Here is a 12,917-nt window from a genome sequence, read left to right on the forward strand (position 1 = left end):
TCTATTGAAAAGCACGTTGTCGAGCTCTGTGGCTTCTTTGGAAAACACCAAACCAAGCCAGCTTGACAGCTCTGTCAAGACATGGTTGTTAATTATCATCAGGCATTTATTAATCCAGCTATGGAAATAAATGTGCATGTTGAGTTTATTTTTCGCTCTGTGGCTGTTATCTGGACTGTTTCTCACTGGGTGGTTCATTTTTTATACTCATGAAATAAGCATTTGAGTGATTGTAATATTATGCCTCCTCATGTTTTTACTGATATTCATATTTTGGTGCATTCTACATGCTTATTTTCAGAGCTCTGTCACATAATTTCCCTTGAATTTTCTTTTAGTGCAGCAACAATGAGAAAAAAACCCCGATTTAATTTATGAATATTAGTTACATTTACAATGGGAAATTAATTAATGCTGAGGAAATGTACAATAAATGAAATAAAAGGGAATAGAGAAATTATTCCACATGTTAATAGAAAAACATATTCAGCATTAGTTACAAATGCATATGGAGACCTATACTTTTATAAGAGGGTTTTCAGCAACCTTGAAACATTGTAGATGATTTCTGGACACTTCTGTTTTTTAAATTAATTTGTTACATTTACATTCATACTTTTCCATATGAACAATGGCAATTCTGGATTAATCTGCATTCAGAATCAATCTTGCTGCAATCGTGTCACGATGCCTTAAAATATCCGTGTTGTTCTGTGTTTTTATTGGGTCCGTTCCACAAATCAAATCTGGGATAATTAAATTCTAAAAATTATGAAACTATTTTGGCACTACTATATGCTCCTCTGATGTAAAATACTGATGTTATTTACAGTGGTCTTACTCTTCAGCTCCACTAAAAGGGCCTGTTATTCATCAGGAGAGCTTTGTTATCATCACACTTCCTCCTTCAGACTGAACTTTGGATATTCTTGGTGGTGAAGGTACTTCAGCCCTGATCCAGCTGTGTTTAAGTTTCTTCTTTAGGAAGCCAATAGTCTTGATTTAAGTATTTCAAGCATCCATTCTTACTTTTGGACAGTTATCTCTATCTATCTGCTCAGAAATATTCAAATTTTTAGGCACTGAGTTGTTTGGCTGGGTCTTATGTTTTTCTACGAGAGATAAAGGACCTGCTACTAGGAATGACAAATATGTACTTGTAGTGACCACATCACTTTTTAATTTTCTTCTGAAGAAAAATGAGTTACTTGAACCTCTAAATACATGCAGTTTTTCCAGACCTGGAATCACTTTCAAACCAGAAATCGTTTATGGGTTTATTATTATTATTTCTAAAAATAAATAGAAATATGAGTAGGGAAGGGGAAGGTGAAGAGGAGAGAAGGGTACTCACCAAAGGGACAGTGGCAGAAATACCCCTCCAGCCCACTTTGGCAGGACCCACCATTGAAACAGGGGTTGCACTCACAGTAGTTGACAGTGGAGTCACACGTTTTCCCTGTGATGAGGGAACAAAAGCAATTTCCAGGTCAGACTGTTCAGGGAAATAGGAAAGTCAGGCTGGTGTTGTAGGCAATGAGGCTATGAACACATGGCCAGGAGAGAGGGTGCCAGGGAGCAGCTCTGGGATGGAGAGAGGAATCCCAGACAGGATGCTGGGCTGCTCCAAGCCCTGCCATAGGCATAATGTGTGGCCCAGAGGAAGTAACTCTACATTTCAAGTCTCTCATTGTGGTTATACATACTGGTGGACTGTTGTTTTAATTGAATTATTTTATTAACTGGTGTCTATAAAAGAGAGATCATGCAATTAAAGGCAATGCTGAAATAAAGAATTGTAAAACTGTATCTTTTTTTCCTTCCTGTTGAGTGCAATATACTCACGAGTGCAAAGGAGATACAGACAGCCCTTGCTGGACCCTGCACAAGCAGGTCATGCTGAACAGAGACTGCTATTGTACATTATATGATTTTTCTTATTTCTCCTCATCAATTACAACCTCCTTCCTGACTTGGAGAGACCACAGTCCTCTGGAGCTAAAACAAGCTACCCTGGATACAGTCCTTTTCTGAGCAGACATTGTCACATGTGGTAAATATTATTCCCCAGAGAACAAACTGAAATCACATAATTCATTTCAGCAAGGAAGGGAACCAAGAGAAAAAGTGAAGATTTTAACAGACACCAAATACAGACACGCGCATTCTATGTATGAAACTAAAATTTTCTTTGCATGGAAGCATTAACTACAAAAAATACTGGTCTTCATTTCTAAGGTTTTCAATGCTTGGCTTTGATGATTTTAGCAACACTTCCACTACATCCCACTCTTGGAACCTGTCTTCCTGTCGCCAGCAGTGCCAGCTGTCACTGACTGTGCTCAGCAAAAACTTCAAAGTGTGGTTATGTTTGTCCTCCCTGTTTCACTGCAAAAACTCACAAAAGCAGCCACAGTCTTCCAGACTTCTCCTGAACTTCATCTCAGCCAGGCTATATGCACAAAGCAAGGGCTAAGACTGTCTTGCATGCTTCTTTCTGCGTCGATAATTAATTGTTTTATTTCTTACACCATATGAGTACGTTTAAGTTGAAAGTACAACATGAGCTTGCACAGAGGGTGTCCATTCTTGTATGTCACATATATCTTGTAATTTTACATCTCCCAGGACAGGAATGCACCAGTCCTTAGAGATTGCTGGTGCAACCTAAAACTGTAGCAAACCAGGACTTTGCTTTACAAACCTTTTTCAGAGTTTAACGACTTGAGTCACCTAAGGAAGGAGAAAACCTCTTGTTTTTCACCCCTCTTCTACTTTTTTTTTTTTGTTTAACCTACAGTTTGCAAGCAGCTCTTGCATGTGAGCAGCAGCTCTCCATGTGTGACTGCAAGCAGGGTGGAAATGGAGCGCTGGAGGATTCCTGCGGTTAATACGTCACTTGTAGATGCACCATAAATCCAGGAAACTTTTCCAGTGTCTGAATCTAATTATGCTTCGGGGGTATTTATTTATGTTTTATTCTCTAATGGGCATGGCTGAAGGATGAGTTAACTTTTTATGTGAGATTTTGCTGTTTTCTTTGTTTCCAATTTATGGTCTGTAGTAGAGGTCTTTGACTCATGAAGGAGAGCACATAGCAAGAGTGAGACAGATATGCTTAAAATAGCTCAGTGATGCTGCTCAGTTTTCACAAAAATCAAGTGGAGCTAAACAAGCTTACTCAGATGTTTGCAGTTCAATCTAACTAAATACTCCTTTTCTCAGGTAACATTGAAGCTGGCACATTTGCTGAGTCAGCAAGAGAATATGGATATTTATTTCAGCTGCACTTACTTTAACCTATGAATAACAGCATCTTCTTTATGCTTAACTATTGTTTGAAGAGCTCTTGAAACCAATAGAGGCGTGTTTAGAATAACAGAATTACGGAATCATAGGGTTGGAAAGGGCCTTAAAAACCATCTTGTTCCGACCCCCTACCATGGGCAGGGACATCTTCCACGAGACCAAGTTGCTCAAAGTGCCATCCAAATCAGCCTAGATGAAAACTGCAGTTAGCTGAGTTTATAGATCAGTTCTAGGCTGAAATTCTGAAAGATGCAAGGTATTCATTTCTGCATCAGAAAGATCTTTTTCTGAAGACCGTGAAAATTAGGAGAATGCTGGCTAATTGGTAACAGACAGCATTCAACATTTATCATTCATCACCTCCAGCTGATGTTATCACAGGCAGGGGCTTATGCAAAAATCTAAGTTCCTCAGAGTTTTTGGGTTTTTTTTTGTTAATTGAAAAATGTAACAGGAACAGATATCAGCTGAATGTTCTTCAGCTAAGATTTCAGCTGATTTGGGAGTTTTAGTTTTTGCAGTTCTCTGTGCCCATCTTTTATAGTTCTAGCATGCTAATCTTGCATTTGAAACAACTTCACAACCGTACATTCCTTCATCTTAATGAATCCTGGAAAACAGGAAATGAAGGGTTCAAAGAAAGGGCAGACAACTACTGTAAATCACCAAGCATATTCCCTCCAGAAAGTGATTATTTTAAAAACAAAACCTGTTCATCATTAAGAGATATAATTATAACAGATTGCTCAAACCCTAATGATGTTGCTCTGAGGTAATCAGTCTTTATAATCCTATCCAGTGAAAAAAATGACATTACCTTTTGCAGTATGATGAAGTGAAATGCAGCTGACAAAACAGAATAAATCAAGGAAAAGTAAGACTCTCAGTTTTCAGGTTACACCATTATAAAGGTCTACAGCTCATGTACTCTAATTTACAGCGAACAGAGAGTCTGTCCCAGAAAATTCTAATTTCTACTCGCATGCACTACCATGTAAATGTTATTTTTTTTACCAAGCATGCAAATTTAATTATGAGACTGTATTTTCATTCCAACAGAAGCAACAAAACCATGTATGTGGGGAACTGAATTAGAAATGCACTATTTTGGATGCCTCTGCTTTGCTGTTGTTGAGGCACTCAAGACTTAGATTCAAGAAGAAACAGTTTGAGGCTTTATTTTTACATCTACTGTGGCTATCTTTAATCACATATGAATGCAAATTAAGAGCCCAAGCAGCTGTGCTCTCTTTCTGCTGGCAGTGTAATAATGACATAATAGCCTCTATGTCAAGCATTCTCAAACAATCAGTACTCTGACATTTGTTTGCAGAACCTTTTGAATATTCAATTTGAAGAATTTCAAATATGCTTTTGCAGACATAAAATGCGTAAATATACTGTGTGATAACTGTGATCTTATCTAATAAGCTCTGTTGATATTAAACTCCAAAGATATTATGTCTTTTAATTACACTGGTGCCATTTGTTTTCTGTCTTGATCAATTAATCTCAGGACACTTTAATAACTCTTGATTCTGCAATGGCCAACTGATTAAACAACATCTGACTCCCAAAGAGAAACGTCTGCCTCAGTGGCAGTCTATTTTAAGGTTATTTGTGTTGACAAGGAGTTTAAGAAAGCTCCTATCAGATGCCACATTTAATTCATGGCACGAAAGAAACCCAACACTTCAAACTCTAAGAGTGTCTCATCACATTCTCTTAGCAAAAAATACTCATCTTTTTTTAAACTTGTCACATGCAGTGCTTGATTTTTAGCTGACATAAGGGTTGAGCATTAATGTACGAATTTAATACCAGAAGAAATCAGCTGGATGTTTCATAAATGTTTCAAATTACAGTCTAGAGGCATACACTGTAGTCTGCTGCTAGAGTTAATGAAGTGTTTTTCTTCACTGCAGCAGCAAACACATGCCCAAGTACTCTCTGGTGCTAATGACCTCAAGAGTTACAGGGCATAGGTGCCCTAGAATTATTTTGCCATGCTCCTGGCAAAATAATTTGATATGCTAACACAACATGAAATAAAATCTTGGATTTGTAACTTAATTAGAACTGCTTGTCAATTAACAGCAATTGCTCCTGACCTGAGGCTCAGGAGCAAATTTGTGAGGTTCATGCAGATCCCATCAGTATCCTTGATACTGCACTGAATATGTATCCACTGCTGCAGCTGTGCTTTAAATTAAGTAATTAAACATTTACTTCGAAATTAACATTCTCCTGCATTGTCTCCTGCACAGACCTGCTCTAAGTAAAAAACCCAAAGGAACAGTGGATCCCTTGATCCCTCTATGGGTTACAGGTGAGTTGTGGTGGTGGCAAGTCCCACACCAGAATAGACACAGCTGTGCTGAGCTGGGCTGCCTCGGGGCTTCTTCAATGCAGAAATACTTCTTAGAAAAGGCACTGAAAGCCTTACCTAATCTCCTCTGGTTAGACTTTTTTCTTTGTTCAGATTTCTAAGAAAAGTGGCTATAAGCACTGGATGAAATTGTTCAGACCTTCCTTAAGCATCCTATGCATGACAGAAGCGCAGAGCAGCCTGCTTTTCTGGGTTACAATGCTGCTGTGTTTGAATGTGGAATAAATATCAGAGACAAAATACTCAGAAGGGGTAGGAATGCTGCAGACATTTCCGCGCTTAATGAAAAAAATAAATTACAAAGGGACAAAATACAGAACAGAGAGGTTGACCATTTTGCCTGAATTCTGGTTTTTTTTTCCCATATTCTTCATCTGTTTTCTGGTCTGCAAGTAATTTGGGGCAGAGGCTGATTTTCTTGTTTGGCACACTTCTAGCTGACTTGAAACACTCCCGCAATATGCATAACAATAACACGTACAGAAAAATCATACTTAAGCATTGAAAAGGGTTTGAATAGCCCTCGCAAAAATCTTTCTGTTCTAATGCAAATCAGGTAAGTGAGATTTGCCTTGGGAGAGAGCTAAAATATAATAATACTGCAGGCACCTGGGTATTCTGAGCTTTCACACTATTAATACCTCATTTTGCACGACCTCTTCATCCACTGGGGATGCTCGTATTCGGACAATCTTGGGCTAAGAAGGTGCTCTCACCATCTTTTCTGGACTGTAAGGTAGGAGGAGCAGTAAAAGCATACCTGTGTACCCAGTTTTACACACGCAATTGAAGCTTCCCGGGAAGTTCTGGCAGGCAGCACCGTTTTTGCAGGGGTTGGAAAGGCACTCGTTGACGTCCCTCTCGCAGGCCATGCCGGTGAAGCCCTCGGGGCAGCTGCAGGAGAAGCCCCCCACCAGGTTGTGGCAGGTGCCGTCGTTGTGGCAGGGCGACGGGAGGCACTCGTCCACGTCGGTCTCGCACAGGCTGCCCTCGTAGCCCGGCAGGCAGCGGCACACGAAGGGCGGCAGCGGCTCGTTGGCCACCACGATCACGGGCACGCTCTCGTGGCTCCTCACGGCCGGGCTCACCGCCAGCCTCCTCAGGCAGCTGCCCCCGTTCTGGCAGGGGCTCTGCAGGCACCAGTCGTGGTCCACGGCCTCGACCCGCACGCCGCTCTGGCGGAAGAGGACGTCCCTGATGCTCTCGAAGAAGGTGGCCACGCCGCTGGGGCTCACGTACTGGTTGTTGCCGCGCTTGACGGCCGCCATCAGGAAGGTGTGGTTGCCGTCCTCGGAGAGGCCGTAGAGCTGGACGGCCGTGCCCAGCCCCGCCAGCTGGGAGCTGGCGATGCGCAGGAAGTGCAGGTAGTGGTTGGTGAGGAAGTCGCGCACGCCGTGGGCGCTCAGGCGGAGGAGCACGCTGTTGTCGATGGTGGCGTTGCTGAAGCCCGCGAAGAAGACCCGGACGCTGCTGGTGACGGCTCCGTGCAGCCCGTCGTTGCTGAGGACGGCCAGGTCAAACGCGCCGTCCGTGGACCTGGCCTGCGAGTGCAGCTCACAGGTGCCACCGGGAATGCTGAAAAGGCTAGTGACTCCTGAGGTGAGGGAGCACTGGAAGCTGTCCAGCACGTCCGGGTCCTGAGGCTTTACGTTGCCCAAAATTCCACCTGGGAAGAGGTTGCCATAATAATGAACAAAGATTTCTACTGTTCTGGGCTGAGATGGGTTGTCGTTTTGGTCTATTACCTTGATCCGCACAGTTCCTGTGGAAGACATCTGAGGAATGCCAGAGTCTCTGGTAACCACCGAGAGGTAGAAATCGCTGATTTGCTCCCTGTCAATCTCCCTCGTCGTGGTCAGGACTCCAGCCGTGCTGAGGCTGAAGTAGCTGGTGGCAGGGCCAGTGCTGAGCAAGTAATAGGTGAAAGGACCTTGGTTGGGAGGCAGATCGGGATCCGATGACTGCAGCGTCATCACCAGAGTTCCCGCGCGGTTATTCTCCAGGACCTCTCCTTGGCTGGTGGACAAGGTAGGGCCGTTGTCATTGATGTCTTCCAAAGTTACCACCAGAGAGGCACTTCCTGTCGCAGAGGGCGTTCCCGAATCGATGGCCAGCACGGAGAGGTTGTAGACAGGCAGTGTTTCTCGATCCAGCTCTGCAGTGACCGTCACCTGTCCCGTCTGCGGGTTGATGGAAAAGGCGCTGTTTTCATTGCCTGACCCGATGAAATAGGAAAACCTGCTCCAGCTGGGGACAGAATCCGAATCAAAGGCGCTGACAAACGTGACATGGGTGCCCGGAGGAACACCCTCGCTGATCTGTACATTGTAGGCTCCCAAGGTAAAAACGGGGGGATCGTTGGCATCCAGGATTGTGATGTTAACGGTTACTTCATCTATATCTGCGCCACGAATGCTCCCCAAATTTTTTGCAAGGACTTTCAAAGAGATTCGTTCTTCTTTCTCTCTGTCAAGAGGTCCTGAAACGTAGATCTGGCCGCTCTTCTCATCCACCTGGAAGCCCTTCTTTCTGCTGTTACCAAAGATGAGGTAGTGGACTTCTCCATCAATGCCCATATCACGATCACTTGCAAAAACTTCACCTACAACAGTACCTTTGGAGGCTGCCTCCGAAATCTCAAAATAATAAAGTTTGGACACAAAACGGGGCACATATTCATTTGTCCCTTCTAACTGGATGTTGACAGTAGCAAAGCTGCACCTCTCTTCATCTGGAACATTAAAAGCCTTTACTGTTAGATGGTAACTCTGCTTTGTTTCATAGTCTAAAAATCCCTGGGTGGTGATGGTTCCCGTGTTGGGGTCAATGACAAAGAGGTCGCTGTCTGAGGACTGGATGGCATACGCAATCACAGCATTAGATCCAGAGTCAGCATCAGTGGCGTTTAAACAAATAACAGTTGTCCCACTGGGGGCATTTTCTAGCACGGTGGGAAAGTACTCCTCAGGGCTGAATGCTGGGGAGTTGTCATTGACATCAATGACATTAACAGTGACACTGCAGTAGCCTGTTCGGGACACCCATCCTCCATCCGTGGCAGTAACAACCAGCTCGTGCTTTTGCTGTAACTCAAAATCAAGCGGTTTGGCGAGTATCAGTGTACCAGTGGTGGCATTAATAGCAAAGATTCCAGCTTCATTTCCAGAGGAAATATTGTAGCTGATTAATCCGTTCATGGCAGCATCTCTGTCTCGTGCTGAAACCGTCCTGACCACCGTTCCAACAGAGTAGCTCTCCGGGATAGTAACGCTCATGCGGCTCTGGGAAAACTCAGGTGTATGGTAATTTTCTTCTGTCACCACTATTTCAACAGCTACCTCGGACGAGAGTGGGGGATTACCCTTGTCTTTGGCTTTCACTTTAAACAGGAAGTTTTTGTTCAAATCAGCCATTAGTGAAGACGACACAGAAATCCAGCCTGTACTCCTGTCCAGTCTGAATTTATTAGTTTTGCTCTCATCAGAGATGAAGTACTCCACTTCAGAATTCAAGCCAAAGTCCTTGTCATCCACCGCAGTAACTTTAATCAAATTTGTGCCGACCCTCACGTTCTTAGTGACAGGAGTGAAATATTTAGGGGCGAGGAAGAGCGGTGCATTGTCATTGCTGTCTACCACGTTTATGGTGACGGTGGTCTCACTCGCCAACGGGGGACTGCCCCGGTCTGACGATGTCACGATGAAGCTGTGCCTGTTGATGTTGACATTGCTGGAACCGCTGGAGTTTTGGTACCTTAAGAACTGCTTGTTGAAAATCTCTCCCGTGGTTGCGTTAATGCGGAAGAACTCGGACTGGGATTTTATGAAGTAGAAGACTTGACCATTGGACCCTTCATCTGGATCGGTGGCTGAAACTTGGGTGACCTTTAGCCCAATCCCAGGAAGCTCGGGACACTCCAAGTAATAGGACGGTTTTGTAAATCGTGGGGCGTTGTCATTGACATCTGTGACAAATATGGTGACATCTGTGCTCACCGTCCACCCCGAGTCATGCGCAGAGACCCTGATTCTGTAGCGGTCGGTGTCCTCCCTGTTCAGTGGTCTGCTGATGGTGATGTCCCCAGTGCTGGGATTTATGGTAAACGGGAGACTCGTATCCCTTAGGGAGTACCTGCTGACTGCGTTCACCCCAATGTCCTCATCTGACGTTGTGACTCGCGTTACTGTGAAACCCAGAGGAGCATTTTCAGGCACAGAAGCACTGAATATCTGTGAAAACCTTGGAGCATTGTCATTTTCATCTAAAATATTAATGATAACTTTGACAGTGGTGCTCTGGAGCGGACTGCCTTTATCTGAAGCTTTTATGGTTAGCGTGTACTGAGACAGCTTCTCCCTGTCCAAGGGACGGACGCTTCTGATCTCACCAGTGGCTCGATTGATACTGAAACTGTTTTCAGTATTGCCCTCAATTATTTCATAATTGAGCTGTCCATTCAGACCACTGTCTCTGTCGACAGCAGCCACTGTCAGTATCTTCCGTGGGGACAGGTTCTCCGCTATTTCTGCAATGAAGGGATCTTGCTCAAACTCCGGCACGTTATCGTTGACGTCAATCACCGACACTTCCAATTTCTTGTAGGAGGAAAAGGGGGGGAAGCCCGTGTCTCTGGCCTCAATCCACACCACGTACTTCTGCACGGCTTCGAAATCTAAAGGCCTCCCGACAGAAAGCTGTCCTGTCACCTGGTCCACCAGGAAGGTGCTGCCCAGGTTACCACTGGCAATGTAGTAGGACAAGGAGCCTCCTCTGGCTGAAGATCCAGAGACGGTGGTGACAAGTGTCCCGACTGCTTGGTTTTCAGGGAATGTGAAGGTCTCCTGCTCTGCCTGAACACGAGGAAATTCGGCTTTGTCCACAAACCTCACGGTGACAGTGGTAGAGTCTGTCTTGGGGTACCGGCCACCATCCCTCACGTGAACGGAAATGGTGACTTCGGACTCTCCCACCAGTGGTTTTGCAGCCAGGATTGCCCCCCTTGCTGGATCAATGTGGAATTTCTCAGAGTTCTTCCCCACGAGGGAATAATGGAGCTCGGCGTTGGAGCCGGCATCTGCGTCGGTGACAGTCACGGCAAACACGAATGAGCCTGAAATGCAGAACAAAGCTAGGTCAGTCCTTTAATGAATGCACTGACTGTGAGAAACATCATGCCAGCCTTTCACTTGGAAGCACATCCTGGAGCAGCCTGCTCTTCCTCACACTGCCCTGAAAATGAACTGCTTTTGTCCCAAAAAAGTGAGTTCAGCAAGGGGCAGGTGAGTCTGTGAGTCCACAAGACATGCACACAGGCAAAAAATGTGAGTTGGAAAACAAGACTGCATTCAGAGAGATGGACATACAGATCTCAGTAACTGGGAGAAAGACCTGCAGCCTTTAGGAGGAAAGCCTGCTCCTAGAACATTCACACGATAAAAACCATAAACCCAGTAAGATTGAATGCTATTTGGATTTTTAAAATTACTCTTAGCCTATTTATCCACGAAAAAACCTCCACCCTGGAATTCAAGGACTGTTAAGGTTACATAAGAGAACAGGCAGCATCCACAGACATTTACCCTACACCACAGTCCCTTGCAATCCCTTCTCTTTCTGCTCCCCAGGTGCTCCTTCTTTCTCCCCACTAGCCCCTTAATTCTAATTTTCTAAGAGTATTCCAGGGACAGTAACTAAGAGGACTGCATTTTTAAAAGTGCACTGGTAAAATAGGAATACAAAACTATTGCACACTAGTACAATAACATGATTACACTCAGACTTTTCAGATCTTTTGAATTTATGCTTCACAATAGGCTTGACTGTATGTGCACCATTTGCATTATCCTCTACATTTGCACACTTGCAAGGAGAACACAGGGTGTTCTTCCTCACCAGACATTACAGATCTAAAGCATGATATGTCTTTCCAATTTGACACTGCCTAACCAATTTGCAGAACACTGTTGATGTTTTACTGTTACTAAAATTTAGAAAACACCCAGTTTTGTATAAAAATCATGCTGTTTTCAACCCCTTAAGGGAAAATCATTTAGAGGCAGGAATGACTTTGACAGCATCCCTTAAAACTATACTTCATGTCACTATTTGTCATGTGCAGTGATTTGTACTCCAGGGGCAGGAATATTTAGACAAGAACAGTATTCAAACCCCTGTGAGAAATGGGACAGGAGGAAAGGAAGATTTTGTGCTTCAGTTATTCAGATTATAATACTAATATTATTACTAGTTCCTCTTTTTAAACTCTATTAAAAATACCAAAAAGTAAAGGAAGTTGTAAGTAAGAAAAAAGGATACATCCCTACGTTTTTGATAAGTTAAAAACAGAGTAAACATAGATTAGGTTTCTAGTTATAAGAGATTTCATACAAAAAGCACCCAAAAAGATATTGCCCGAAAACATCAAGTCAACCTATGTGTACCCCTTGTGAAAAGGATTTGAAGAAACATCCCAAAAACAACCAGACAAAGGCACTAGTCAGATTACACAAAGTTTCACCAATTGAATAATAAAACCATTTCATAATGTTGTTCTGGAAACAGAAGAATTGTAAACAAATTCATTCTTCCATAAAAAGGAGAAGTATTTGCAATTGTTTAAAATTAAGGGACAAAATCCAAGACATGGAAATAATCTTTTTTTCTGTTAAAAGAAAATTTGTTTTGTAAACCATTTGTCATGGAATGCTCTCTGTAGGCATCACATATCCACGTATGTGTAAGTATGTGAAAACATGGAACATGAACTGAACCAGAAATTAACTCCTGTGTTGAGTGAAGTAACTTTAATTTGGGTGTAGGCTCCACAAAAGTCAGATTGCTGCTTGATTACTTTTATTTTATTTTACTTCACCACTTGGCTCAAGGAAAGGCAATATAATTAACATCTGACACGGACACGGCATTTTTGGAAGAGGCTGTCAAAATCCCGTTTAGGAATTGCTCAGAGGAGACTTTCAGAAATAAAAACAGGCCATTGTCTTCCTAACCCTAGCAAAATAATAACTTTTTTGAGTGGGTGATCATTTACAGTGCGTGTACTTTATGTAACTACAGGAACATAACTGAATTTGGATGGGAGGAACCCAATAGAAAAAACCTGCTAAACTGTGGATGGTAACTTGAGGTTTGCTATTCCTCATTTCCACGCAGCACAAAGATAATCCCAGGAAAACAGCTGCAGAGAAACATCCCAGAAAAA

The 12,917-nt window shown here is 43.2% G+C and overlaps 1 protein-coding gene across 1 annotated transcript in view; it reads right to left on the reverse strand.

Moving 5' to 3' along the window:
* FAT4 (FAT atypical cadherin 4) overlaps nucleotides 1–12,917 on the reverse strand; it is a gene marked incomplete at both ends in the record, with an annotated part of 119,576 nt that overhangs the window by 17,181 nt on the left and 89,478 nt on the right. Inside the window, 2 exons of the mRNA XM_084204240.1 lie at nucleotides 1,355–1,459; nucleotides 6,459–10,808. Of these exons, the coding sequence (XP_084060366.1) occupies nucleotides 1,355–1,459; nucleotides 6,459–10,808 (4,455 nt within the window). The remainder of the gene's footprint in view (nucleotides 1–1,354; nucleotides 1,460–6,458; nucleotides 10,809–12,917) is intronic.

The sequence above is a fragment of the Fringilla coelebs genome (genome assembly GCF_963513975.1).
Source record: "Fringilla coelebs genome assembly, chromosome: 4".
NCBI lineage: Eukaryota > Metazoa > Chordata > Aves > Passeriformes > Fringillidae > Fringilla > Fringilla coelebs.